The sequence below is a fragment of the Rhineura floridana genome, chromosome 2 (genome assembly GCF_030035675.1).
Source record: "Rhineura floridana isolate rRhiFlo1 chromosome 2, rRhiFlo1.hap2, whole genome shotgun sequence".
Taxonomy (NCBI): domain Eukaryota; kingdom Metazoa; phylum Chordata; class Lepidosauria; order Squamata; family Rhineuridae; genus Rhineura; species Rhineura floridana.
The window spans coordinates 111,719,080-111,745,995 of record NC_084481.1 but is presented as its reverse complement, the minus strand read 5'-3'; the positions used below and the strand labels follow the sequence as shown (position 1 = coordinate 111,745,995).

The 26,916-nt window shown below is 42.7% G+C and overlaps 1 protein-coding gene across 1 annotated transcript; it reads left to right on the top strand.

Moving 5' to 3' along the window:
• Positions 1 to 26,539, top strand: IGF2 (insulin like growth factor 2). The gene is made up of 4 exons (XM_061610159.1): positions 1 to 335; positions 11,383 to 11,545; positions 17,275 to 17,438; positions 22,181 to 26,539. Exons 1-4 carry the CDS (start codon positions 237 to 239, stop codon positions 22,418 to 22,420), a joined length of 666 nt encoding a protein of 221 aa, XP_061466143.1. The 5' UTR covers positions 1 to 236; the 3' UTR covers positions 22,421 to 26,539.
• Positions 26,540 to 26,916: the final 377 nt, after the last annotated feature.

Sequence of the window (26,916 nt, the reverse complement as noted above, 5' to 3'; positions counted from 1 at the left end):
CACTCTGTCTCCTCAGCTGTGGAGCAGTTAATTGAGACTATAGCTGCTTCTGGGAGATCCTAAACCCCACCAGCCCTGCCTCGCAAGACCCAAGCAAAGAGGCTGCAAAGGGAAGAAGAAGAAGAAGAAAACCTCTTAAATATATACATATACATACATATATCTATATATTTCAAAAAAGATAAGGGACTTGCTATACCAAATACAGCCAGAAAATCCAGCAAAGCAGACTCACAATGTCAAGAGAGCAGAGCCACATGGATGAATGCTACAGCCATCCAGCCTTGTTCGAAATCTGTACACAAGAAGTTGAGAGCAGCTGTGGCAGTTCAAAGGTAAGGGAAAAAGCAAACCAGTCCTGGACTTATCTCCCGCTCCAAAGCAATCGGACGGAGGCGGGCAGGGGCAACGGGAAGGGTGCAGGGCGGTTAAGTGCAGCAGCAGCAGCAGCATCCCTTAATAATCATAACAACTCCTCTCCGAAAAGAGCAAGGCTTTTGGGGCGCCTGGCTGCCACGCATTTGTGCGTTTCTGTTACTTTTGCGCGCGCTCTCTCTTCTCTCGCTGTTGTCGCTTCGCGTGCTCTTGAGTTCACAGAAGGACGCAGTTTGCAAAAGGAAGCAAATATCAGAAGTCGGGGGGGGGGGAGAGAGTCGGGAGTCCGGAGTCCGTCTTCTATTTAATTTTTTTTAACGTTTCTTAGCTCGTTTCCTAAGAGGCAGGGATATTTTTCTTGAAACCCGCAACTTTCAGCACTCTGCCTCGAACAACTTGTGCGCCCCCCCTCCTTGCACACCTTTTTTGTGAGGCCGTTTTTGCGTCCCGCAATGTCTGTGTAAGCGTAAGCGGTTGATAGCAAAGCAATTTCAAGAAAAGTTAGACTGCAGAAGTGACCAACACAACGGAGCGAGAGCTTCTCTTTCTCCCCCCAGCCCCCCCCCCCAAAAAAACTTTTTTTCCCCTTTCGATGTGTGTGTAGACTTCGGGTTTGCGGAATACACATATAAAAACCTTGTCCCCCGTATTGCAATACTCACATGTTGACACTAGAGGGACCTCAAGGGATGGGTCAGAATTCAGTGTTTTTGACTTCCCGCAAGGATTGCACTCTCTCAGCCTTTACAACTTCCCAGCTCTGGGAGCGTTGCTGCACTTTAAGAACTTGGGGCTGTATGATTATTTATACCCAGAGAACGATGAAATGGAAGACAATTTTAGGGGAAAGGGGCAGGGTGTATGCATCATAGAGACTTAGTTTTGTCAGGAGAGATTGGAGACAAGACTTACTCCCCACTGCTTGAATTTTATGAATGAGGGCGCTGGTGTTGGCCAGAAACTCATTTTGGGGGGGAAAAGTGTGCCCTGTTTCTTTGTTGCAGTTTTCTTAACCTGTAAGTCACCCAGGAACAATTCTTATTTGCTGACTGTCTTGATTGTATTGATGGTGTATTGAAATCTGAATAGCTGGTAATCATCAGGTTAAGGCAGCCTTTCCCAACCAGTGTGCCTCCAGATGTTGTTGGACCACAATTCCCATCTTTCCTGACCATTGGCAATGCTGGCTGAGGCTGATGGGAGTTGTGATCCAACAACATCTGGAGGCACACTGGTTGGGAAAGGCTGGGTTAAGGTGTATGTGGACCTTTAAGTGGAAAGCCAAAGGTGAGCTTTGTATTTATCTATGGAGTGTATATTTGCAGCCCGTACAGATGAAGTAGGCATTGGTCTCCTACATGTGATTTGGATATCTGGATAGCATCTCTTTGCCTAAGGACATGCAAGGTCATGTATTGGTTTGCTGAATGGAACACCAAGCTGTATTATTATTACAAAGTTATTGCCTGCTTTTCTCAAGCTGCATGGAGAAGGGAAAACTTTTGAATACTTGTGCATGTTGTGTGAAGAACGCATAGTTGCTTAGCCGAGGCAGTTATTAAATTGACTTCTTAAAAAAACACTACAGCATGTTAGGTCTCTGAAGAATGAAAACTCAGAGGAGGGGGGGCTGGAAAATGAAGCCAAAAACTGAATGAGAGTTGGCATATGGCCTTGTATTTTGTATGGATTTTTAAAAATATATTATTGTTTCCCTGTCTTCTCTTCCAACTGCTTTCCCCTGGAGGGGTTGTTTTTGAGAATCTTGGAAAGGTTTTAGCAGTCTGCTAAGCAGGAGGGATTTGGGGCACACGAGGAAACTGTAGTTTTAATACTGTACCATCAGATGTGTCTCTGAACTGATTTCAGCCAGTAGTACTATCACGGGGTTCCTAATCTGCATGGCTTAGACTGCTAAGAGTGGGGAAAGAAAGGCATTGATGGTTTTTAATTGAGACACTCGTGGGAGGGGGAGTGATGCTTCAAGCTCTCAGGTTGGCACTTCGCTCTGCATATAGGATATGACTGTTTACTTTGGTACCACTAATATTTGTCAACAGTTGTTCAGGTTGTTGTTATTTAAAAGAGACTTTAGCCATCCTTGGCACAACATGTTGATAGCTGAATTGCTGCATTAAGGGTGGTGGGAAAAAGGGATATACAACTGGAACCTCATTTCTGGTGAAATGTCTTCCCTGTAACTTTCATTTAAAGTGAAAAGTTGTTTACCTATGGTTTGCCCAGAAGGACATTCGGCAGAATAAACCTGTTGAGTGATCTCCAGTAGCTCAAGGAGATCAATGGGACTTTGCAGTTGCCATCCGATCCAGCCAAAAAGCACTTGTCTTTTATGGTGTGAAAATTTTCTTAAGCTCTCTGTGGATTGGGTACAGCAGAGACATTGCCTGTGGAGAGTAGGAGGGGAGGAAAAATGGCTGGTGTTTTAACTTCTTGTTGTCATCTTGAAAATGAGTGCTGTGGCAGCTTTTTGACTAGCCGTTTTAATTAGCCAAGAACTTTTCTAGGCAAGAGCCTGCTTCATCATAGCATGAGGCGAAGGGAGGAGGAGGAGGCCAAAAAAATGGAGAGGCTTTCCACAGGAGGGAGTTTCGTCTTAAGGGGCTGGGAGGGTTAGCTGTGCATTGCCTGGAAAAAGAGCAAATTCAAAATGTGTTTTGGGGCAAACCACATGCCCGTCCACACCACCTTACCCTGGTCTTTGCTTGCAACTTGGGAGAGATGCATTCCCCTCTCTCATTTACTTCAGCTTTTGGAAGCAAATGCAGAAAGGGGAAGAAAATAAAGTTAAAACTGAAGACTGACTTTTAAATCTCCTTTCCCTGCCTCCTGCCAGATGCCTTTAGAAAGTTAAGCAAGATTGTTTCCTTTTTAAATGTAATGTAATAAATCTCCCTCCCCTCCTCTGGGTTGAACACCAGAGTTCATCATGCCCATTAACTTCAATGGGCCTGTTTTCAGTATGGCTAGTATTGGGTACAACCAAATAGCATCAGACCCTACTGATGGCTGCATTTTGCTTTGTGTGTGTATCTCTCTCTCTCTCTCTCTCTCTCTCTCACACACACACACACACACACACACACACACACACACACACACACACAGAGAGAGGGGGGGAGAGAGGGAGAGAGAGGGAGGGAGGGGGGGTTCTATGGGAGGAAAAGCTACATATATTTGAACTCAGCTCAGAGGGGCCTACTTGGTGCCAATCAAATTATGAATGCACTTCTCAGGATTTTGTGTTGGCATTGGGAGAGCCCACCCACTTTAGAGGCAGCACTTTCCACCTCTGGAAGCAAAATAAATAAATCCTATGTTTTTCTGGCAGTACCTGCTTTCAGCGTTTCCGTCATGCCATTTAGAAGGCCTGTTATATAGCTCTTAGATCAGGGATATGACACCTGTGGACTGCCTACTGTTCCTGAACTACAGCTCCCATCATCCCTGACTATTGGCCATGCTGGATGGGGCTGATGGAAGTTGGAGTCCAGTAACAGCTGGAGGGCCACTGGTCCTCCCTTTCTGACTTTGATGAAGCAGTCTTGGAAATAAGTCCACAAAACATGCTAGTAGAGCTGTCACTCAGTGAAATGTTAGTCCATGAATTATGTGATTTATATTCATTTTATTTGATTATTTAATTTATATACTGCTTAATGCCAAAACAGGCTTGAAAGCAGTTTAAAGCTGCATAATTTGCATATGAATAAACCATAGATCTTGCTTTTACACTTTAGAGGATGCATGCATGTGTCACACCAAGTACCATCTCAGAAGAGGCTTTCCTTGCTGTGAGAGAGGAGGGATACCTCTTCTAAGAGACATTCACAAATGCCTACACTGATGATTCCCAACATTTTTTACCTGAAAGGATACACATATGCACACTCGCTTCCAAACCACAAAAACATTCATGCCTGGTTGCCTGGAGGCAATTCTTACTCAAAATGCAGGTGACAAGGAAAATGGCTTTGGAAAGCTAGAGTTTAAGCGTCAGCTGCAGGCAGCAGTCATAAGTCAGACCTCCAATTATTGGCATTTTGCTTTTGGGTTACGTGATTATGCTGTGAACCTTTATAATCCCACACTCCAACATACATAAATCGAGGCATATATAATAAAAGTAAACATGTGCCTCTTGTCTTGTCTTGTATGTTCCCATGCTAATAATGCACAGCTGTCTCACAGCTGTTTTTTACTGTAACACATGGAAACATTCTTTCCTGTACCATGTGTGTGTGTGCATACGTGTGCGCAACACAGACACAGAGGAAACTCAATTATCCAAATGCCAGTCTTTATGTAGCTAAATCAGCCTTTCGGTGGGAGGGACTTTGGGAAGACAGCCTAAAAGGTGTGTGCGTGTGTGGGACAGTGCAATGAGGACAGAGCATGCTCAGAGGGCTGACAAATGGGGGGGGGGAATTGAAAGCCAAGGGGAGTGGCTGGACACCTGAACAGAAGCAGTCCACATTACTACATTTTGTTGCAGGTCCTGCGTGTGTGTCTAACCAGGGGTGTAGTCATTTGGGGTCTTAGACTCTCCTTTTTTGGGAACAAGGTCCCAGCCGGGCCCCTATGCCTCCAGAGTCCTGTAAACCAAACAGCATGAAAGGGGAGCATATTAGCCACTGAGAAGAATCTTGTAACATGCATCCTTGTCCTTTTCTGTTGATTGTAGCCAATCGGGAAGATGGTTCAGCCACTGAGAAAATTCTTCTCAGTAGCTAACTCACTCCCCTTTCATTCTGATTGACTCCTAGGGAGTCTACTGTTGTGGGAGAAGGCATGTGTGGGAAGGATTGAGGAGTGGAGATGATGATGGAAAGCAAGCAAGGGGGCGTGGCATGAGTATGATGAAGGGACCCTTCACTTCTGAATTTCTCACTACACTACTGTGTCTAACTAATTGTAGTAATATTGGTACAGAAGTTAAGGGGCAAACTAGATGCAATTGCAGCAGGCCAGTGAGTCAGGAAGGATCCCATTGCCATTCATATTTTACAAAAATCAGGACGGAGAGACACCTTTAAACATAGGATGGACAGGCGGGAGGAAGGTACAGAATCTTTTCTCTATCTGTGCTCCCTTCTAAAAAATAACCCTGCTTCTTCCATTTTGTTCCCAGTTGAGCGTGGAAATCAGAAGTACTTCCATCAGGTATTTCATAGGAAACTGTTTCATAGGAATTTGGCACAACTCGCTCTCTGGCACATGAGCCATGGCCCATGACATCTAGTTACTCCCTCATTATTCAGTGTATAAGACCAGAATACTATCAACAAGGGTTCAATTTCAATTGATGGGGAGCATGTGTTTGAGATTCAGCAGGTCTAAAGGTCAGCTGTTGAATGCATTTAAAGTGTAATTGTTTAAAGCAGTGTCTTTTGAGAACATTTGTTGCAAACAGCTTCCATTTGTTTCCCCTTTTTTAAAAAAGCAAAGGAATGTGTTAGTGTACTTATGCACTAGGAAAGCAATGAGGCTGCAATCCTAAACCTGCTTTGCTGGGACTAAGCCTCGTGGAGCTTAATGGGGTCTCCTTCTGAGTGGACAAATACTGGTTTGCACTGTTAGTTGTATAAGAAATCATTCAAAAATGTAGAACCATAAACCATGAAGCAACCCAGAGAGAGATACAGGTACTACTGAGGAATGTTCATGTGTGACCTGTTTTCCTCTTCACGTGCCATTCCTAAAAGGCAGGACTAGCTATCAAGGTGCTCTCAAACATGCATGAAAGAACTTGCCTGTGCTTTTTTCACCTTTCGTTTGTCCACACGCGATAGTTTTACATGCATGTTCGCTTACAACAAATCCACAAGATTAAAATCTCTGTAATACAGGCATGTGACAAGCTATGGCCAATCATCTTTGGAGATGAATCCCTACCAAGCTGCTTATTATGATTCCAACCCTTTCCCCTACCTGTGTTGAACAACTAGTTCCCCAGAGTTGCCCGAACAGCAAAGAGAGTGGGGTGTGGGTTTGGATCTGAGTGCTTTTAGGGCAGGGTTTGAGAACCTGATATAGCCTGCCAGATGTTACTCAACTACAACACCCATCATCCCTCATCATTGGTCATAATGGCTGGGGCTGATTGGAGATGGAGTCCGGCAACCTCTGCAAGGTCGCAAGCTCACCATACCCCTGACTTAGCATCATAAGGTTTGCTGGGATTGGGAGTGGGGTATGAGAGCTGGCGGCAAGTAGGCCACACAGCAACACTGGCTGCTAAGCCTGCTAAGAAGAAGCCTCTGTTATCTCCCCTGCCCCATTGTCTCTAGATTCCTGTGGAGTAAACACCGAGATGCAAGACTGTTTGCAGAAGATTTCTTTGGGGATGAGAGCCAGCAAGAGCAGGGAGTTCAGCACCCTGTAAACAAGCATTTATTTTAATTTTTTGCTCTCTTGCTGTCCTCTGACTGGTTTCCTATTACACTGGCTTCTGGTGGGCAGGAAGGGGAGGGGGAGGGAAGCACCCAAGGTGAACATAACTGAGTAGCATCTGAAAAGCCAGCAATTAAATGTGGGAGGAGAGATCACAGGATGCATCACATAGGCATCCATTTTGATGGTGGTTTAGGTTACAATGTACCACCCTTCCCTTTGCGCAGCATGTATTACGGGATGCTTCAGTGATGGCTTCCCTGTCTGAAGCCACCAGCAAAATAATGTAAGTGTACCTTGTTTGTTCACTTTTGGCCCAACGGGAAGGAAGTGGCTTTATCATGTATTGAGAGGGAGAGAGAACATGACACATTAAAGCTTTGTAAGTGCAGATATTTTCAAGTCTGATAGAAAATTCAAAGGTTTTTTCACACCCCAGAACTGGGAGGTGTCTCGTATTACTACCACTGCTGACAAAATAGCTGCATCCTCCTCTAAAGCTGTCTCTGTGTGGCTGTCTGAGTGTGTGTTAGCTCCCTGGTTTAATAATGGGGTGGGATCTGGATTCTAGAGCCATGGAAGAGCTCTTGGACTGCTCATATTCAAGTACCATTGACTTAGTTCCACTTCAAAAGAAAGATGGAGGAGATAAGGTAGCAGAACCGGTGCTGGTGCTGGTGAAATGGCTTTTTAATTTCGGATCACATCTCCCCCCACTTGCATTTTTCTATGTGGTTATCTTTCAGAGCAATGCTGCCAAGATATTGTTATGTGGTCTGTGTGTGACAGAGTATGCATTGTTAGTATGAAAAGTTTTTTGAAATGCCACATCACCTACCTGTTGCTGTTGCAGTGATCCCACTTAGCAGTGACCTCACAGAGTGGAGCATGGATTGACAATATGGTGTCTGCATGTGCAGGACCCACAGAGGCCTTCTCTGGAGCCCCTCTTGCCCCTCCCCCAAAGTTAGGCTTGAAAGAAGCATTCTGTTGTAGCCCATAGAATAGGTTGCAGTGTGTACTTAGTTGTGATGAATCTGGTGCCCACAATAGTTTATCTGGCATGCAGATATGCGCATGGGCCCATGAAGGTTGGCAGACCCTGGCATAGAGTAGTGGAGTTTATCATGGTCTCCCCTCACCCACTCCCACAAGAACTTGTGAACCTCAAGATACAGGTTTCAGATCTGAGGCTTCCTGGACAACACACATGCTTGTTGAGTCAGAGTTTGTCAGAATTGAGCAACTGCTTGTGAGAAATTGACTGTGACCAGGGTCAATGACAAAGTGGTTAAACTAACTATCTGAGGCTTGCCCATGAGGCAGAAGTTAATTGGGGGTTGGAATTGTTGGTTGTCATTAAACCTTGTTAGCAAATGTTGCACGAAGCTGCAGCTTACATGCTTCTGCTGCCTACGAGATGTGTTGCAAATGCACAGGTAGATCAGCAGAAATTCTGCTTCATCTGATACAGCACAGGTAACACGGACAGAATGCTAGGGAGCACTGATCGCTACTTCTAGCTCACAGGGATCTGTGGGATCACCTGGCAGAATTTGCCCCTCTACTCAGCTACAGAGTTGGAGCTTATTTGCCCTGTCACTGAGCAGTTGGGAGCCACAGAGGAAAGTGCTTGACAAACATGCTTGTCTTCCCACCTGTGGAGAGGTGTCCCCCACCATGCATAGGATTTTGACTTCAGGTATATTACTATGAACATTTGGAAAAGCAAGATGGTGTATGGTATCCCCAAAACTAAATCCAGTCCATACTGGTGGCTGCACCTACAGGTACCTGTATGCTTTGCCCTGTGGTGCAGATTTGGGGAGTTGTTCTTAATTGGGAGAATGGCACAGAGAAAAAGGCTTAAGCCCTCTGTTCCCTGGTATCACAGTTTATATTCTTCCCCCACTCCATGGCTGCTATTAGTACTTAAAAACATCAAACCACAACACAGGAGACCCTGATTACAGATCTCTACTTGCAACAATATCTGCTTTTTTTTCTTTAAGAAAGATGGCAGAAGGGGAAAAATTACCAGCAATCATATCTGTATTGTGGGAGAACACAACAAAATGCTAAAACAGTGCATTGTAAACAGCTTGTTACTGGTTGTTGTGGCTGATTATTTATTTTAAAGCCTGTACAGTCTGCAAAATGTCATCTTCTAGAATTAATATAGGACAGACTAAATCTATACTATTGATTCTGCCAGTTTGTACTTAAATTGCTTTAAGAAAGCCAAGCCTCCCTATGTTTGCAAAAGTCACTAAGAAAGACTCCTTAGTCATACAAATGATCACAAACAATAATACATGCCAAATCACAGCAGTTCTCTAATAATGCAAGAAAATCAAATCAACACATGTTGTAAACTGATAAATTCTGTTGGTTTAGACTAAACTCATTGCAGTTCTAACCATTAACATAAGCAGAATGTTGGTAGTGTGTACGTGTTAAATTATTTCCTTGTGCTACTTCCAGACTATATCAGAAGTAAAATAGGGGAACGCTTCAACGGTTAATATGTTGTACCAAAATAACTACAAATATATTTATCTTTTGACCAGCTTAGTTGTGATCCTAAAATACTACAAAGACACTGCTTTCATTAATAGTTCTCATGACCTACAAGTTGATGCACACACAGAGTTTTTAGTGGTTTTTTATGCTGGGTATAAAGAGCATTTTAAGCTGAATGTTATGAAACACACTTGATCCTAGACCAAATCAAATTATTTGTTTGGTATATCATTTAAAAACTACCTTTGAGCCAACACTGTGTTTTCCCTGCCTAGTACAGCAAATTTATTCTCTCCCTCCATCCTTCTGGGACTGCTAACTGCCATAGAAAGTCAGGTTGCATCTCCCACTGGGGACTGTGCAGACTATAAGTTACTGGAAAGTTAGTAATCCAGGATAGGTAGTATGGATTAATGGATAGAAAGCTGGCCTTGGACTCTGTCTGGGGTCACATTAGAAAGTTTGGGGCTAAGCCAAGAATAGATTGAACTAGATCACTAGTGGGATTCATTCCAACTCTACAAAAGGTCACCCTGCCTGCCTTGTACTGTTGTGAATGATGACCATACATTAGCTAGCCCTTCCAAAGAACTGTAACACTTTCTCCTAAGACTGTTATGTCTGGTTTAAAATGGTTCGGAGCAATAGTCTAGAAATTAGGGATGTAACATTTAATTAAGAGGTCAGAAGACTTCAGTTTTAAAACTTGTTGTTGACTAAGAAGGTGTCCTGATTTAACTGAGCAATTGGAGGAGCAACCAGTTATAAATGATGCTTTTTGTTTTTTTGAAGACAAATTGCTGTTATATTTCTTTTTATTAGGAGTCACTTTAGAAGAGCAATAAACCTTTTTTAATCTTCAAAAGAAACTTGTTGCAGCATACCACAAATATGATTATGCCCTTTGGGCCTATGTACAAGGAGATGACCCTCTTTACTTGTATAACGCTGAAGAAGACTTTGTAAGTCAAAATGTGTTTGGCTCAGTCATCATCTTTAGAACACATCTGGCTGGCACAGTTGTTATCATCAGAATACAGTCGTTTTGTGCAATTATATACATTGTGCAATTATATACATTCCTTGTATTTAACTGATGTGCAGCTAATATATTTTTGTTTGTTAATGTTATTGTTTATATTTCTCATTGTTCATTTGGCTATAAGATTGTCCTTGTAAAGTCATTTTTAGCATGATATGCATGGTAAAGAAATACAACTTATTTACTGTGTACCTTGGCTTCATTTTTGTCATAGAAATTTGTAGCATTTCTGCCCCCTGCCCCTTTTTGGCAAGCCAAGCATTTATAGTTTGGCTTCTCTCACCACAGGCTCAATACCCAGACAATCTCTTACAGTCTCCTGGGTGGGAATACAGGTAGCAGTTCCATCGTAGCTGGCTTGATTCTTGGGCCCTGAGCCTTTCAGTAGAACAACAAAACATGTTCAGTGCCTGGTTTCAGGTTTTACAAGGTTAACAGAAGTGACTGCAGTGCAGAAGGGAAGCTTTGTTATGTTGGTTTCTTCAGTTTGTTTTATGACAAGAATGGGGACCCTGTGACCCTCCAGGTGTTGCTGGACTCCAGATCCTGTCATCCCTGATGATTGGCTGTCTTAGCTGGGCTGACGGGAGTTAGCATTTCAACAACATCTGGAGGGCCACAGGTTCCCCATCCTTGTTCCGTGGTATTTGTAATGTGTGTTGCTTAAATATAGTCCTATTCTTATGGCGGTTGGTATACAAAAAATAAATTTAAAAAATCCATTGTCAATCTTGTCATTGATATTTGACCACTTGTGGCTTGCTGATAATCCATCCACAGGGAGCTGCAATAGTTGAGACGGGTGTTCCCTTTCCCATTTGAATTTCCAAACTTCCTCTCAGATCGGCATGGAGGCATTGCTTTTTAGCAGACAGTTTGGGAGGCCGTCATCAGGAACTCATTAAAAGTCACTTGTGGTGTTCAAACACTTCTACTTTGCTCCTGTGTTCTGTTTTCGCTGTTCCATAGCTGCCTGCATAACATAGAAGGAACAATTTCATTCTTAATGCTTTTAAATGTGTGTCCCTTAGGTGCAGAAGATGTGCACCTCAAGGCGGATCCTGCTGCTCGTGCTCACCTTCCTGGCGTACACAGTTGATTCTGTTTCTGCATATGGTGCTCCTGAAACCCTCTGTGGTGGAGAGCTAGTGGACACACTGCAATTCGTCTGTGGAGACCGGGGTTTTTACTTCAGTAAGTATCTTCTTGTACATAAAAGGGATGATGTGTGGCATTGTTGGGGGGGGGGCACAGACTCAGACCAGCACATATGCTTGCAGTAATAAAATTTAGCATTTATATGGTGTATTTCAAGTTTTGAAAAACGATACATGAAATACCATCTCGGCAGTCCTCAAAAAGCCCTGTAAGGTAGGCCAGTGTTATTTTCATATTAATGGGAGGTGAGCCAAAAGTGGATTGCCTAAGACACCTAGTTTGAGGCTAAAATGAGTCTTCTAGGCTCAAGCTCTTATTTACTGCACTATACCAATTTTGTCATATGATCTTGTAACACAAGTAGTCCTGCATTCATCATATATAACTTGCAAGTTTTCCCCTCAGAATTGAGGTTCATTAAACATTACAGTTGCAGTGCTGTACACACTTACCTATGAGTAAGCCCCATTAAATTTGGTTGTACTTTTGAGTAGACATGTATAGGATTGTACTATTAGTCCTTTCGCTGTCCTGCACTCATTTTCTTGTTACAGCAATTCTGTCCCCACCTAATGTTTACACCTGGTAATACTACTAGTGGTGACTTCCTGCTTTATTGTCCTTTATTGTTTTGCTGATAGCTGGAGAGACAGAAGCTCAAGAAACTATGAGGTCAAATCCCATCTCATTTTATGCCTATTTTTTGTGTTTCTTTTAGCTAAATTGCTTAACCCAAGCTGGGAATGGGAGTTACCTGGCCATTCTGAATCAGAGTTATATTTGAGCAAAAGCAAAGTTTAGTTGGTTTTGCCTTGAATTTGGCCAAAGCACACAAACATCTCAGTCTCCACAGTGGTGGGGAACCTGTGGCTATCTAGATGTTGCTTGATTTAGAAACATACATTTATTTAAACTAATTTAGCAACCCCATTATGTAGCACAAGATGGCCACTTACATTTAGAAATGCTGGTTTCTACATCATAATGTGTAATCTGGAATAAATTAAATTCTACTCTTGGAAGGGGGAACAATGAGACTTGGCGTGTTTTTTAAAAAAAACTTTGTAGAGTCAGGTTGTTAGGATTTTAGGACCGTTTCCTGTTAGTTCAGAATTTCATGGAGTATTGCCTTCCATAATATCAACATTAGTGCAGTACATAGTTGTTATACTTTTGAAGTGACCGGAAGTGAATACAAGTTGGCATAATTTTCAGAACAGCGGTTTGCATTCTGGCCACAGCTGCCTGAAGATAGCCACTAGATTTCTTTAGTCACATATCTAAATGATGATTGGGGGAAATGCTGAGTTCAACTCTTTACCTTGCAAAAAAAAATTTTATTGGTGGATAGCCATATAAAATTAAAAAATAACACCACCATCCCTGAAACCGAGCTTTTTAGATCATCACCCAATATTTCAATGAGAAGTCTTTAACAAGCAAGGAATTTTTTTACCCAAGAACAAGTCCCTCCAGTGCACAAGATATGGGGGTTAGTGGGAGGGTGTTTTTTTATAAGTTAGCTCCTATCTTGGAGCACCTGTGTGCCACTTTTCGTTCTTTCATCTTTGCAATCACTAAGTGACATCATGTGCTATTGATGAGAAACTAAAGTTGAGATAGTAACTTATCCAAGGCCATTGTAAAGCATTTTGTTTTTCGGTCACACACATGATTAACAAACAAAGGTTTTGTTATGTGGGAATCTAGCTGTATTGCATTTTTCCATCTCTATGCTTCTGTGGCAGTCTTGCATTCATGGTGTATTGGAAATGATGAAAAAGATAGCAAAAACAATCAGGGTGCCCCCTCACTTGGAAGAGCTCTACCTGGTACATCTGTATGTGCCTTTTCACACACTGGCCAGACTTGTGAACAGTGGGGAAATGGCTAGCCTGCATGGCCTCACCACCCTCTTATAGCTTCTTTTCAATGCGTTGGGGAAGAAGGTGTCTGGGGAAAAAAACCCAGATCTAAGGAGGGCACATTCATCATTAGCATTGTATTTTGGAACTGCATGGATTGATGGTAGTGGATGACTTCTTAAAAAGAGAGATGACTGAGCTCAGTGCTTGCCTGACTGGATAAAAATCATGCTAGAATTATCATCAATGAAACTACAAGGTTTTTTGTGGGGGGGAAGGTGTCAAGGATACAAGATATACAGTGCTGCTCAGTGAAGTCCAAGTGTGCTACTTTTAGGGATAGAAATGTCTGTCAATTTCAGTTCTCTCAATGTCTCATTTTTCCAATCTTAAATTCCGTTCTCCCCATTTCTGCAGCAATTTGCATTTTTTAAAAAACAAAATCCTCATGAAAATTCTCCAACATTTTAGTGTGAATTTCTCCTAAAAAACAAATTTTTGTAAGCAGTTTTAACAAAGGTACACATTTTTGCAAGCCACCTCGTTATCTAATGCATTTTTGCATGTTATTTTCACTCAGATATTCATTTTTATGCACACTTTCCCCTCATATATGCATTTTTGTAAATATTGTTTAGTTGGCAAACTGCATCACAAAATTCTAATAAATGCACATTTCTAAGGATGGCTGTTTTGGTTCTCATACTGATTCGGAAAGTGCGAATTTGATACATTCTGCTTAAAATGCGAACTGTATCGAAATTTTCACCCATCCCTAACTATTGTAGTAAGAGAATGGAGAATAGCTATGTTGGAGCACTTCAGTTCAGCATGAAAAGTTCTGCTAATATTTGTCTGCTATAACCAGACAGGAATCATCCTCTCTACTAGAGTCTGTATAGCAAGAACGCTGTGCAAATCGTTGTCCTGTCTGGCATCGAAAGATACCATTCCCTGCTTCCCATGTTGAAGTAGGTGGTGTGAGGTCTCTTTTGAAAATCTTTTAGAAGGGAAGTTGCTTTTTAGGCTCTTTAATCTTACTGCTATGTCCGAAAGCCCCAAAGGTCAGGAGCCCAGCTGGGGCAATTCATCATAGCCCTATTGAAGTCAGGCTTGTGCTGAGCCTTAAGAGAGTTTGGCTGTCAGATGTTTTAACTACCATTTCTTATTTGTTGGGGGTGGGAAAGCCAGTGGCAGCTCTGAAGAGGGGGCTGATGAGCTAAAAATACTGTGCAGGGCTAGGACACAGATGCTCAACAAGAAGCCTAATTAATATTTGTTTTACGCAACATTTGCAAAAAAAAAAAGTCACTCAAACCACTGCAGACATATTAAGGGAGATGCTGCAGAAGTAACATTTTCTTGTTGATTTCCAACATCAGCCATAGGCCCCAGATCCAGGACAATGACTGGCATTTCAGGATGCAGAACAGTGGCTAATGCTTGGAATACATTATTCCAGTTCTGAGGGGATTTCCCCCCACCACCAATTAAAAAAAAAAACCTCTTTCAGAAATTGGAAAAGACCTGAATCTTCCTTCATGGAGTAGGAGAGAAGAGGCGTCTGATTTCTGTAAACAACAGCTCCTGTTTCTTCCTTTCCAACAGCTGATAAGAATTTAGCTCTTTCCAGCCACTTATGCTGACAAAGCACATTCTCTCTGTCTCTCTCTGTGTGTCCCTCAGAATAATACCAGGAAAAAGAAGGGGGGGCGCAGAGAGAAGCTATTTTGGGGGAGGGGTTTGGAGCAATGGCTGCTGCTGCCCAGCCATCTGACAAAGGCCCTCTTGTCGGTGCCCACATTCCTTTGACAGGGGAAAAGAGGATTGTTTACACCCAAAGTCTTCTTCCGCTTGACTTGGTCCTTGATTGATCAGACAGAAGTGGTTGTAGGGGTGTGTGAGGGAAGGGGCCCCCACAAGTTTTGCTCCGTCTTATAATTATTCAGACGTGTGGCACGTAAGTCTCTACATGCTTCATGCATACACAAGCCACTTCTTCCTTGGTACACGCATGTGCATTTGCTCTGCAACCCCAGACAGCTTTACAAAGACAACATAGGCCAGTTGCAATTCCTGTTAAGAAAAGAAAAAAGGGGAGGCAAAAAAACCCCAAATGGGCAATGGGAACTCTGATTCTGAAACAAATTAGTGTCTAGCCACTGTGGCCACATCTCTTGTCTGTTGCTGTGGGTGCAGGATGCAGAGGGTGTATGTGCTGCTGAACGTGACCTCCTGGCTCTTTTCCCAAGAGGAAGTTCAAATGATTGCATGACAGTGAATGGACTAAAGGTGCCTGATGTAGTTTATTGCTGAAAGTTAGCAAGCCTGAGCCTGACTAATCTCTGGATTGGAGACTTCCTCCTGCAAGGGGCCCCAACAGAACCTCTTCAGTAGGGAAAGAGATCTTTCCTTGCACCAATCGGGAAGCAGGCACCTCTTCTCTGATGAGAGCTGGTATAGGAGTCTAGTACCTAAGCATGTAAGCTGTGAACAAGATACCCCCTGGGTTGGATCTCATCTTGGTCACAAGGTAGCTTTAAGGGACCCATTCTCCCTCCCAGCCTCAACCCATTGGCAATGTGGGGATGATAATACTGACATCTGCCTTACAGGGTTGCTTTGAGGATTGTTAAACTAGAACAAGCAATGTGCGCTGAACATTTGAAAGTTGTATATATTATTGCTAAGTACTATTACTGTGTGCTTCTGCCATAGGCTTGCTTTGTTTCATCTTCCTTATTTAGCAGCAGGATCTCAAAGTTTGTCTGCATGTGTCTCTTGCATCACAGACTAAGCTATTGGGAAACTCGCGGCTGATAGTGTGTATACATGACTACATTCTGGAATGAATGCTCAAACTAATCAGGCCTATTGGGTTTGTTTTGTTTTTAACTAGAAATGCATTGTTTTCATCCATTGTGTCTAGATATAGTTTTAATATGTAATATCCTTGTTTGCTTTATTTCCCTTGGGGTGTAGGTAGGAATCTTGCATTGGATGGAAGGGTATTAATTTTGGACAGTCAAATCTCTGTCCAGTTCTTTAAATGGATAATGTGGCCTATTCTAGGAAATAAGTGGCAGTAACCATGAAAGAGAAAATAGCAGTTGATGATAGATATAGAAACGCTAATTTATTTCAGGGCAGAAAGACAGTAATAGTAATAGAAAGCATGCTGGAATTTCTCACGAAAGATCCTGATGGGCATTATATTTTGACTTGCAGAACAGTTGACGAAAGTTTTACATGTTTCAGGGTAGACTTAAGGGTCTCCTTGCTAACATCTTGAAGCTCACTGAAATGAAAAGAACTTGTTGCCTGCAACACTGAGAGTGGCCAGAGGCAAAAGAGGATGGGGCTCCTGTGCCTCTAACAGTTGTGAGAAAGAGAGGATTTCAGCAAGGGGCACTTGCAAGACAAGCTACGCCTGCTGAAATGCCCCCTTCTGTGCAGCAGTTAAAGCTGCAGGAGCGCTGCCCAATTTTGCCACTGGTTACTCTGATATTTGTCTACGTGTCTAGAACAGATCTGCACCTAGCAAGTTAAACACAGTCCGTATAAACCATGTGAGCCTCACTGTCCTTCATATCGTCCCTAGAAGGCAACAAAAAAGAGGTTTAGTGAGTTCTTAACAGACAGCAATCACTGGGTCAAGTTGTGCAGGGCTAGCTTAGAACAAGGAGTTTTTTTATTTTGCAACATCACATACTTCTGTGTCTTGCCAATACAATACAATACAATAGCAAAAAAATGCCAAATCCTGCCCTCACCTTCTCCCTTGGCCAGCACGAGCCACCGGAGCCTGGATGCAGTCTTGGATCCGCTGCTTCTTTGCCAGGGTCAGGATTGCTTTTGGAAAATGTGCTATCACCTAAGATGGTATTTCTGCCATTGCAGGTAGGCCTGTGGGCAGAAACAGAGGAAGGCTCAACCGTGGCATAGTAGAGGAGTGCTGCTTCCGGAGCTGTGATCTCAATCTTTTGGAAACTTACTGTGCAAAATCTGTCAAATCAGAGCGAGATCTCTCATCTTCTCTTGTAGCCTTACCGGCACTAAACAAGGTAAGTGAAGATACCATCTGAGTAATAAGATGCATTTTAAGCGGGGAAATCCCACTGGACTACAGGACCCTTATCTTTATCATCTGCTGCTTTTGCAATTACAGCAAAATAGTTTTATCTCTGCATGAGGTGTAAATACTGTCTTGCACTCAAACAGATCTTTTAAAAGGTCTAGAAATTGATGGGGGTGGGAGAGAACAAGTAATAATCCAGTTTCTGATGAGCAGTAGAGATACCAGTAGTTTATCTTGCTATATGGTATGTTCCTAGCCATATTGACTTGGACATAAACCTCACTGAGTTGAATGAGCCCCCAAGTAAATGTGCATATCACTCTTGCTGTCCTATGCACACTGAAGATAGTGGAACTTGCTTCTACATAAACCTGCATAGGATTTTACTGGCAGTGAACACAAGTGTGACCTGCAACAAAATGTAGTGTGGAGTGCTCCCGTTTAGGGTGCCAGTGAGCCAGCCAGTCCTGCCCTCTTCCAGGATACTCCATTGCATTCCCCTTCCTCTCCAGTTTTCCATCTCCGTACATGCATGCACACAGTAAGCCAGTATTCCATGGCCATTGAGCATACCTAGCACTTTTGGGGATGCTTTGGGGGAGTTCACACCACTTAGGCTTTTTTCTAGAGGTGTATCTTTTACCTCCACAAATCTTTGGGTTCCCCCAAGCCTGCTGATGCTTCCCTCCTGTGCGTGGCTGGTGCCATTTTGGCTACACAAAGATCTACACTTGGAAAATAAGCTCACCTTCTGACACACATCTGGAACTGTGGATGAGGCTGACTACCTAGATGTGCCACCGTCTGGGTTCAGACCCAGTTTTGGACCTGAACCAGCCTTGGTTGTCCTGATGGGTGACCTTTCTTATGAGAGACACAGCGGGGAGTGCAACCCTGTTACTTCTAGTCGATCTCTCAGTGGCTTTTGATACCATTAGCCATGGTATCCTCCTGGACCAACTCAGCAGGAAGGGCATCAGGGACACCCTATTACAGTGGTTCCATTCTTACCTACAGGGCTGTGTTCAGATAGTAGCACTGGGTGAGTACTCCTCGGCCCCCTGGCACTCATGCTGTGGAGTTACACAGGTTACTGTCCCTCCCCCAGTGCTATTTAGCTTCTATATGAAGCCATTGGCAGCGCTCATTGAGAGTTTTGGAGCAAGGTGTTGTCAGTATGCTAATGACACACAGCTCTTTTCTCCATTACATCTGAATCAGGAGAAGCTGTGAACACTCTGGATTGTTGTCTGGATGCCATGGGTGAATGCCAATAAACTGTGCTTGCATTCTAGAAAGGTGGAGGTTCTTTGGGTGGATTATTCTCGTGTCCAGGAGATAGGCAAGTTACCTGTTCTCGATGGGGTCGTGCTCCCTGTAAAGGAGGAGGTGTATAGCTTGGGGGTGCTCCTGGATACATCTCTATCACTGGAGGCTCAAATGTCTTCTGTGGCCAGGAGTGCTGCTTACCAGCTTTGTCTGGTTCGCCAGCTACAGCAGTTCCCAGGCAAGGATAGCCTGACCACTATAGTCCATGTGTTGGTAACTTCAAGGCCAGATTACTGCAATGTGCTCTATATAGGGCTGCTCTTGGACCTGGTTTGGAAGCTCTAGCTGGTGCAGAATGTGGTGGACAGACTGCTGATAGGGGCACATGGCCAACAACATGTGACACCATTGTTAAAGCATCTGTATTGGCTGCTCATCTATTACTGAGCATGGTTTAAGGTCCTTGTGTTACATAGGAAGCTGCCTTATACTGAGCCAGACCATTGGTCCATCAAGCTTGGCATTGTCTATACTGACTGGCAGCAGCTCTCCAGGGTGTCAGGCAGGGAGTCTCTCCCAGCCCTACCAGGAGAGTGAGCCTGGGACCTTTTGCATGCAAGGCAGATGCTCCAACACTGAGCTAAGGTCTTTTCCCCAATTTACAAAGCCCTAAACAACTTAGGACTAGGGTATCTTAGGGACCACCTGAACCCCTGTATCCCAGCTTGATCACTGTGATCTTCTGCAGGAGCATTATTGGTTGCCCTCTGGGTTAGTAAGGCTCATTTGACAACAACAAGAAATCAAGCTTTTAGTATCATTGGCCCAATCGTGTGGAATGCTTGGCCAATAGAGATTCAGCAGGCACCTTTGGTTCTGCCTTTTAAACTCCCACTGAAAACTTGTCTCTATCACCAGGCTTATGGAGACACTTGAGAAGATACCTTTCTGCAATAGTGAATGATTTCTGATTTTAACTTTCATACAGTTTTATCGTGTCTTTATATATATTGAAAACTGCTTTGATACATTCTTTTATGAATAGCGGTACATAAACATTTGTAGAAATAATAAATAAATGCCTAACATTGCCTTTCTCTGCCACTGGCTTGCTGTGGGTGCAGGGAGGTTAATTCGAGCTAGTGTGTGTTTTCTACCGCATAGACCCATCATAAGGAGGGACTCCTGTCACAAGCAGCCAGTACTTGTTTTGACAGATGTATGCATGCATTTATATCTTTACATGTAGTTCATGTGTAAACTGTTACAAGAGAAGCAACCATGCATGTCACTATAGCCTGCCTTATATGAAGCTTTTAACAAAAGATTGGAATGTTACCTTAGTTAAGAAGCAGATTTGATGATGCATATTGGAGTGTAGATAAGATTTCTGTATTTTAGATCACCTGCGTTCTTGGGCAGGGTGAGGGAAGAGATGGCCCTTCCCAGCTCAATTTAGCTGCTGGTTTAATGCAGCATTGTTTATTTCTTTATTTCTGAAATTTATATCCCTCCCTTCTTCCCAGTAGGAGCTAAGGGCGGCAAACAAAACACTAAAATGTTACAAAACCAGACTTTAAAATACATTAAAGTCAAAACATCTTTAAAAATATCTTTTTTAGAACACTTTAAAAACATCTGAAAAAGCAATTCCAACACAGACTGGGATAAGGTTTCTACTTAAAAGGCTTGTTGAAAGAGGAAGGTCTTCAGTAGATGCTGAAAAGATAACAGAGATGGTGCCTGTCTTAATATTTAAGGGGAGGGAATTCCAAATGGTCAGTGCTACTACACTAAAGATCCACTTCCTATGTTGTGTGGAATGGACCTCCTAATAAGATAGTATCTGCAGGAGGCCCTCACCTGCAGAGCACAGTGATCGACTGGGTATATAAGGGGTAAGACTGTCCTTTAGGTATCCTGGTCCCAAACTGTATAGGACTTTGTACACCAAAACCAGTACCTTGAACTTAGCCCAGTAGCTAATGGGCAGCCAGTGCAGTGCTTTCAGCAGTGGGGTGACATGGCGATACCCTGTCTCAGTGAGCAGTTGAGCTGCCACATTTTGCACCAGCTGCAGCTTCCAGACCAACCTCAAGGGCAGCCCCACTTAGAGTGCATTACAGTAATCAAGCCTGGAGATTACCAGGACATGGACAGCAGTGGTCAGGCTATCCCAGTCTAGAAACGGCCACAGCTGTCTTACCAGCCAAAGCTGGTTAAAGGCACTCCTAGCCACTGAGGTCACCTGGGCCTCTAGTGGCAAAGATGGATGCAGGAGCACCCCAGGCTATGCAGAGCTTGGAAAAGTTACTTTTTTTGAACTACAACTCCCATCAGCCCCAGCCAGCATGGCCACTGGATTGGGCTGATGGGAGTTGTAGTTCAAAAAAGTAACTTTTCCAAGCTATGGGCTATGGACCTGCTGTTTCAGAGGGAGTATGACCCCATCCAAAGCAGGCAACTGACCAATTATCTGAATTTGGGAACCACCAACCTACAGCACCTCCATCTTGCTAGGATTCAGACTCAGTTTATTGGCCCTCATCCAGCCCACCACCAAGTCCAGGCACTGGTCCAGGGCTTGCACATCCTCTCCCGATTCAGATGTTACAGAGAAATAGAGCTGGGTATCTTCAGCATACTGCTGACACCTTGCCTCAAATCTCCTGATGACAGCTCCCAAGGGGTTCATATAAATGTTAAACAGCATGGGGGACAAGATGGTGCCCTGCGGCACCCCACAGCACAACTGCCAGGGGCTGAAAGACAATCACCCAATGCTATTCTCTGAAAATGATCCTGGAGGTAGGATTGTAAAATAGTGTCTCCGATACCCATCTCACCAAGTTGGCCCAGAAGGATGCCATAGAGAGATCAAGTAAGAATAACAGGGTTACACTCCCCCTGTCCTCCTGATAAAGGTCATCCATCAGGGTGACCAAGGCTGATTTAGTCCCATATCCAGGCCTGAACCCAGACTGGAATGGGTAAACACAAGCATAAGATACTTTAGGGAGGCATGAAAAAGGCAGTCAGAAAAACTGGCTAGGAAAAGTACAACACTGATCTTGCTATGGTGAATACCAAAACCTTGTAAAGTAACCAAATGAAGAAAGGCCAGGCTGTTACCAATTAATGAAACAAGCCACTGCACCTTGTAGGATATATAATAATTTGACATTAAGGCAAAAAGCTGATCAGGTTTGTACTGTCCACTATACCTTTGAACACCAGTTGCTGGGAATTGCAGGGAGGGGGAAAGCTGTTGTACTCAGGTCCTGCTTGTGGGCTTCTCATAGGCATCTTGTCCACTGTGAGAACAAGATGCTGGACTAGATGGGCCTTTGGCCTGATCTAGCAGAGCACTTATGTTCTTACGGTGAATTTAACCTTTTTATTTCATTATCTCATCTTACTGACTTCTCACTTCCAGTTCTCTTCCTGTTTTCCTTTAAGGATACCTTTCAAAAGCCCTCTCATGCAAAGTACTCGAAATATGACGTATGGCAGAAGAAAAGCTCACAGCGCCTTCAAAGAGGGGTTCCCAACATCTTGCGTGCCCGCAGGTATCGATGGCAAACTGAAGGACTGCAAGAGTCTGAGGAGTCCAAGATTCATCGTCCCTTGGTTGTCCTCCCTACCCAGAAGCCTCTTGTTGTGCAAACCACCTCAGAAACTTTGGGCAGCCAGAAGTGAACTGTGATAAACTATTTCCAAAATGGATTCTTTATTTTTTATTTCGCAGGCCTGGCCCCACCCTTTTCTCTCTCCCAAACCAAGGTGGATGGGTGAGGGCAAACGCCCTTTCAACCAAGGAGCAACCACAAGGGGCAACATTAACACCAAACAACTGACATAGAAAGAAACAGGATTACAACATCGGCGGTGGCAGCAGCAGCATTTCTGTGGCATTGTCTTTAAATATTTTTTTTAAAGTCTTTTATTTGTTGGTTCTTGTTCCTTTCCTACCCAGCATTTCCAGCCTTTACTTAAAAGGGACAGTTAAGGCACTTGAACTATTTAATATTGGGCCACTGCCTTTCAGTCTATAGGTATACCAACCAATGAAGACAGAGCAAGAGAAGAGAATGATATTGAAAGAAGCCCAATTTATGTCTGTATTGACAATAAAATTCAAAGGGGGGATATCTGATGGTTTTAAACTTTGGCCTCATTTTCATCCCACTAATTTTTTTTTTTTTACAGAATCATAAGTCTGCAGTATGTGTTTGAGACTTATTTTTCTTTTGGCAAGTTTTAAAAGCCAGAGAAGAGATGATGAGGCCAACCAGTTTTTTAAATTACACAATTCCAAATGTACTTGCACCTTTTAAAATCACCGATGAAGTGAGAGTGTGTGAACACAGGTTCACTTTAATGGAGGAGGCGTCTGCATTGCACATTTGCCACAGATTTAGTTGAATTATATAAAATATATATTATATATAACTTTTTTTGGCAGAAAAAGCACTATTTTTAATGGGACCATTTGTGTGTGTGTAGTAACTGAAGAGGGATTATAATGTTTAAATGTTGTTTTGGTGCTAATGTAAGTCAGAAAGGGGGAAACAAACCCAGAAAATTACAAGAGGGTGGGGTGGGAAGGACAAGATCTCGAATACTGAACTTGAAATTTTTTAGCTTTTCGTTTTAGGAAAGTGTGATAAGTATGTTCTTTTTTTCTCTTCTGAAATATAGCTTGGTCATGACCATATGAGCTAATTGCCTTTCACTCATATACACAAAATGTACGCACATGCAGAAACACAAAAATACGTCTATATGCATTTTAGATCAAAAGAACTTTTCTTTCTTGTGTCCGTCACACATTCTCTGATATCCAGAACCTAGAGCATGCCAACTGCAAAGGCACATGCGTGTGCTTTGTGAGTTTCCTGATTCTATTCCATGGAACTAATCACTGTACATAGAGCACTCATTGGCCTTTGCAGCATGAGGGTCACCACCATCCTCCTACCAAGGTTTTCTTTCTCTTTTTCCATTTTCTGTCTCTTCCTGCAATCTTATCTCTCATATGATGCCTTTTTTTCAGAAAGTGACTATTCACATTTATCAGGTTTTGCAGGAACATAGATAGTTGTTGCCCAAATGAGCCTTATTAGGAGAAATAGCTCAAACAATTGACCATCTTCTTATCTTGCTGGGGCTTCTGCTTCCTTCTTCCCTGTCAGAAGGGGAAGGTGCAATTCTTCTGAGGGCTCTCTTGTGCCATTCCACAAGGGTAGCAATAACCACTTAAAACATCACGTTTTCCTTCTCCTAGCTAGAAGGGAGGGAGAAGTAGTGTATGTGTGTGGGGTGGAAGGTTAGTACAAAAGCTCCAGAGGGGAAAGAGGGAGGTGACATAACACATTTGAAGAAAAGGTTGGTTTTCTTCACTGCCTCGTAATACTTGAGGCACAGGAAGGCTTAAGATTTCCTTATCCACAGAGATGCAAAACTAGAATCTGAGTTGATGCATCAGGAATGGGAACTTGAAAACTAATTCTTTTGATTGAAGCTTGGGGCTTGCTGAAGAGGTGTGGAGAAGGTGATATAAAAATGTAAATGTTCAGTAATCAATCACCCAGCTCATCTATGAACCATAAGGACAGGGGAAACCAAATACCCATACCATATATACTCAATTGCTTAGGAAAAAAGGGGGACATCTAATCAGTTCTGTACCTGCTTTGCCTTATATGTATATCTGTACATTTTTAAAAAACAAAGATTACTTGAATTGTGTTTTTTTTTAAAGGGTAGGTGTTTTTTTAAAGTGTTACCTGTTTTGAAATGGTTAACCTTGCAGTCTTGAGCCATGAAACCTTTGGGCTTGAGTTTTCAATGGCACTGCAAACTACAACAATAAACTCCCAGATCATTTATAAAGGAAGGAAAATAAGTAGCACAGCTAAAAAGTCTTGGGGTGAGAGGGAAGCAAAAGATTTTTTTTAAAAAAAAAATCCAATACAAAGCCTTTTTTTAGAAGCTCTTTGCCCCCCTTTTTAAAAAAACTGATAAGTAAAATACTCAAGAGTATCAAGTTGCCTTTCTATCTTTCTATATATGCTACAGTAGAGAGGGCCAGGGAGGATCAATTTCTTTAAGGCATAACAGTGATGAAAGGGCAAAAGGAATTTTAGATACAGTTTGGGCTCATTTTTGTAATATTCGTAACAGAGGTTAAGCAGTTAAGTATGTGCTTGCTTTGAGCTTATGGCATATTTGTCCAAGTCAGTGGAATGTCCATAAAGTGAAATACATCCCTCAGTCCTTCTCAGCTGCTGGTGGTGGGTAATCTAATAGCCAACATTGGGTGGAGGGGTAGTAGAAAGTACTCCATGAAGAAAAGTGTATGCTTATAAATTGGCTTTGGAACATTTGCGTCTTGCAAGCTGGTTCACTGCCCCTCTCACTGTTGGGTTTTTTCCCCCTCCACCTTGTGTAATCATTTACCTTTGTACCTGGTAGAGGTAAGAGTTTTTAACATGCTTTGCCAATACTTTCTGAAAAACAAAGCAAATGTAGATTCAAGGCCAAAGTAATCAACATGTTAGGCCCAAATTCCAGGATAATAAATCCCAGGAAGTTCAAACTCTCAGTGTACTCTAGAGAGGCATATCTTTTGAGAGAGTGCCCACACTGATTTTTTTCCTTGAATAGAGCCAACCCCAAACTGTATGGGAAGTATATGGACAAGGTGTCTCCCAAAACATGATCAGAACTTGTGTAGTGTCTTAGCTGGTTGGCTTTCTTTTCTAGGCTTGCATTCACTCTTTAAGGCTTCAGTCTTATGCATGCATACTTGGGATAAGCCTCATTACTCTTAAGTAAACCCTCCCCAAGTTTAAACATGCATAGGCATTGGGCTCTGCTTTGCTTTCTACAAAACTAGTGGTGACTGGCGATGCAACCAAGGAAATGTGATCAAGTTCTGGGGTATTCCAACTAAACCATATGGAACGCTCAGTTATTCACATCACCTAGGTTCTTTGGGAAATACTGACCTGCAATACAGTTCAGACTGCTGGCCCAAGAGTTCTACAGAATCTGTACCAAGGCATGTAATGTTGGAGTGAGTGATGAGTATGGGTGTCTTCAAGCCTTCTGTTGCAGTGAGCAAAAGTGTAACTGATTTTGTGTGGTTGCTCTAATACCACAAAAGTAATCATGGAAATCACCCCTACTGAAGAGAGAGTAACATTTTACATGAGAGTAACATTTAGAAGACTGTCTGAGCACAGCCTGTTAGGAGTCAGGTGAAATACCTTTATTGGTGTAACACAACTGATTCTTAGGGCATTTATGGTTTACAAACTAGTGTTTTGTTCTGGGTTTTTATTTTTTTGGCAGGGGGCCAAACCCACTTTAAAAACAAGCATACAAATATTGCTGAAACACATACTGGTCTGTTTTCTTCCAACCTCTGGTGCTAATTCACAGCACTTGAGCATGGTTCCCCAAACCCGTTCCACTGTCTTACTGTCCCATAAAGAGCTTCATGCATTTCATCCTGCCTGTTTGCAAAGGCTCAGACTTTTGGTGATGGACCTAGCTGCCTCTGCACTAAATGAAGGGAAGAATTGTATTTGTTGTTTTTTAAACATGTTTTTGTTTTTGTCATATGTATTATTGTCTGCTCAAGTTTTATATGGCAGGGAGGGAGTGGGGAAGGGGGAAATGGGTGTTGATGTATCTTGAAATATTTCACTTGTGTGCACTCAATATGCAAGAGTCAAACTGCCCGGATTCTGCACCTATTGTACTTTTCATTCATAATACAGTATCAATAAAGCAATCGGCTATAATGTTCTTCTGCCTCAAATGACTTTCTGTAAAAAGTTACTACTTTTTAATCTATGCAGTTGATCACATTACATTCTCCTGCCAAACAGCTAAGGGTTTTGCTGGGGTTAACTCACTGACCTGACGTGTTCTATGCCTTTCAAGCAGTTGCTGTGATATGCAGAAGTCAGCAAAAGTAGTTTTTCCCTGGCATGGAGCGAAATTGTCTCCTAATTGCTGTTAAAGGGATGTTAAGCAGGTGTCAGAGTTGGCAGGCCTAGGTAGTGTGCCCTTTGGGAGGGGGGCATTTTGATTGCCACAACAACTGTCTCTAAAAGTATGCTAGGCTGAGAAATTATGATTTGCACAAAGTGATCAGGTATAGTCAGTGCATGTATGAAAGC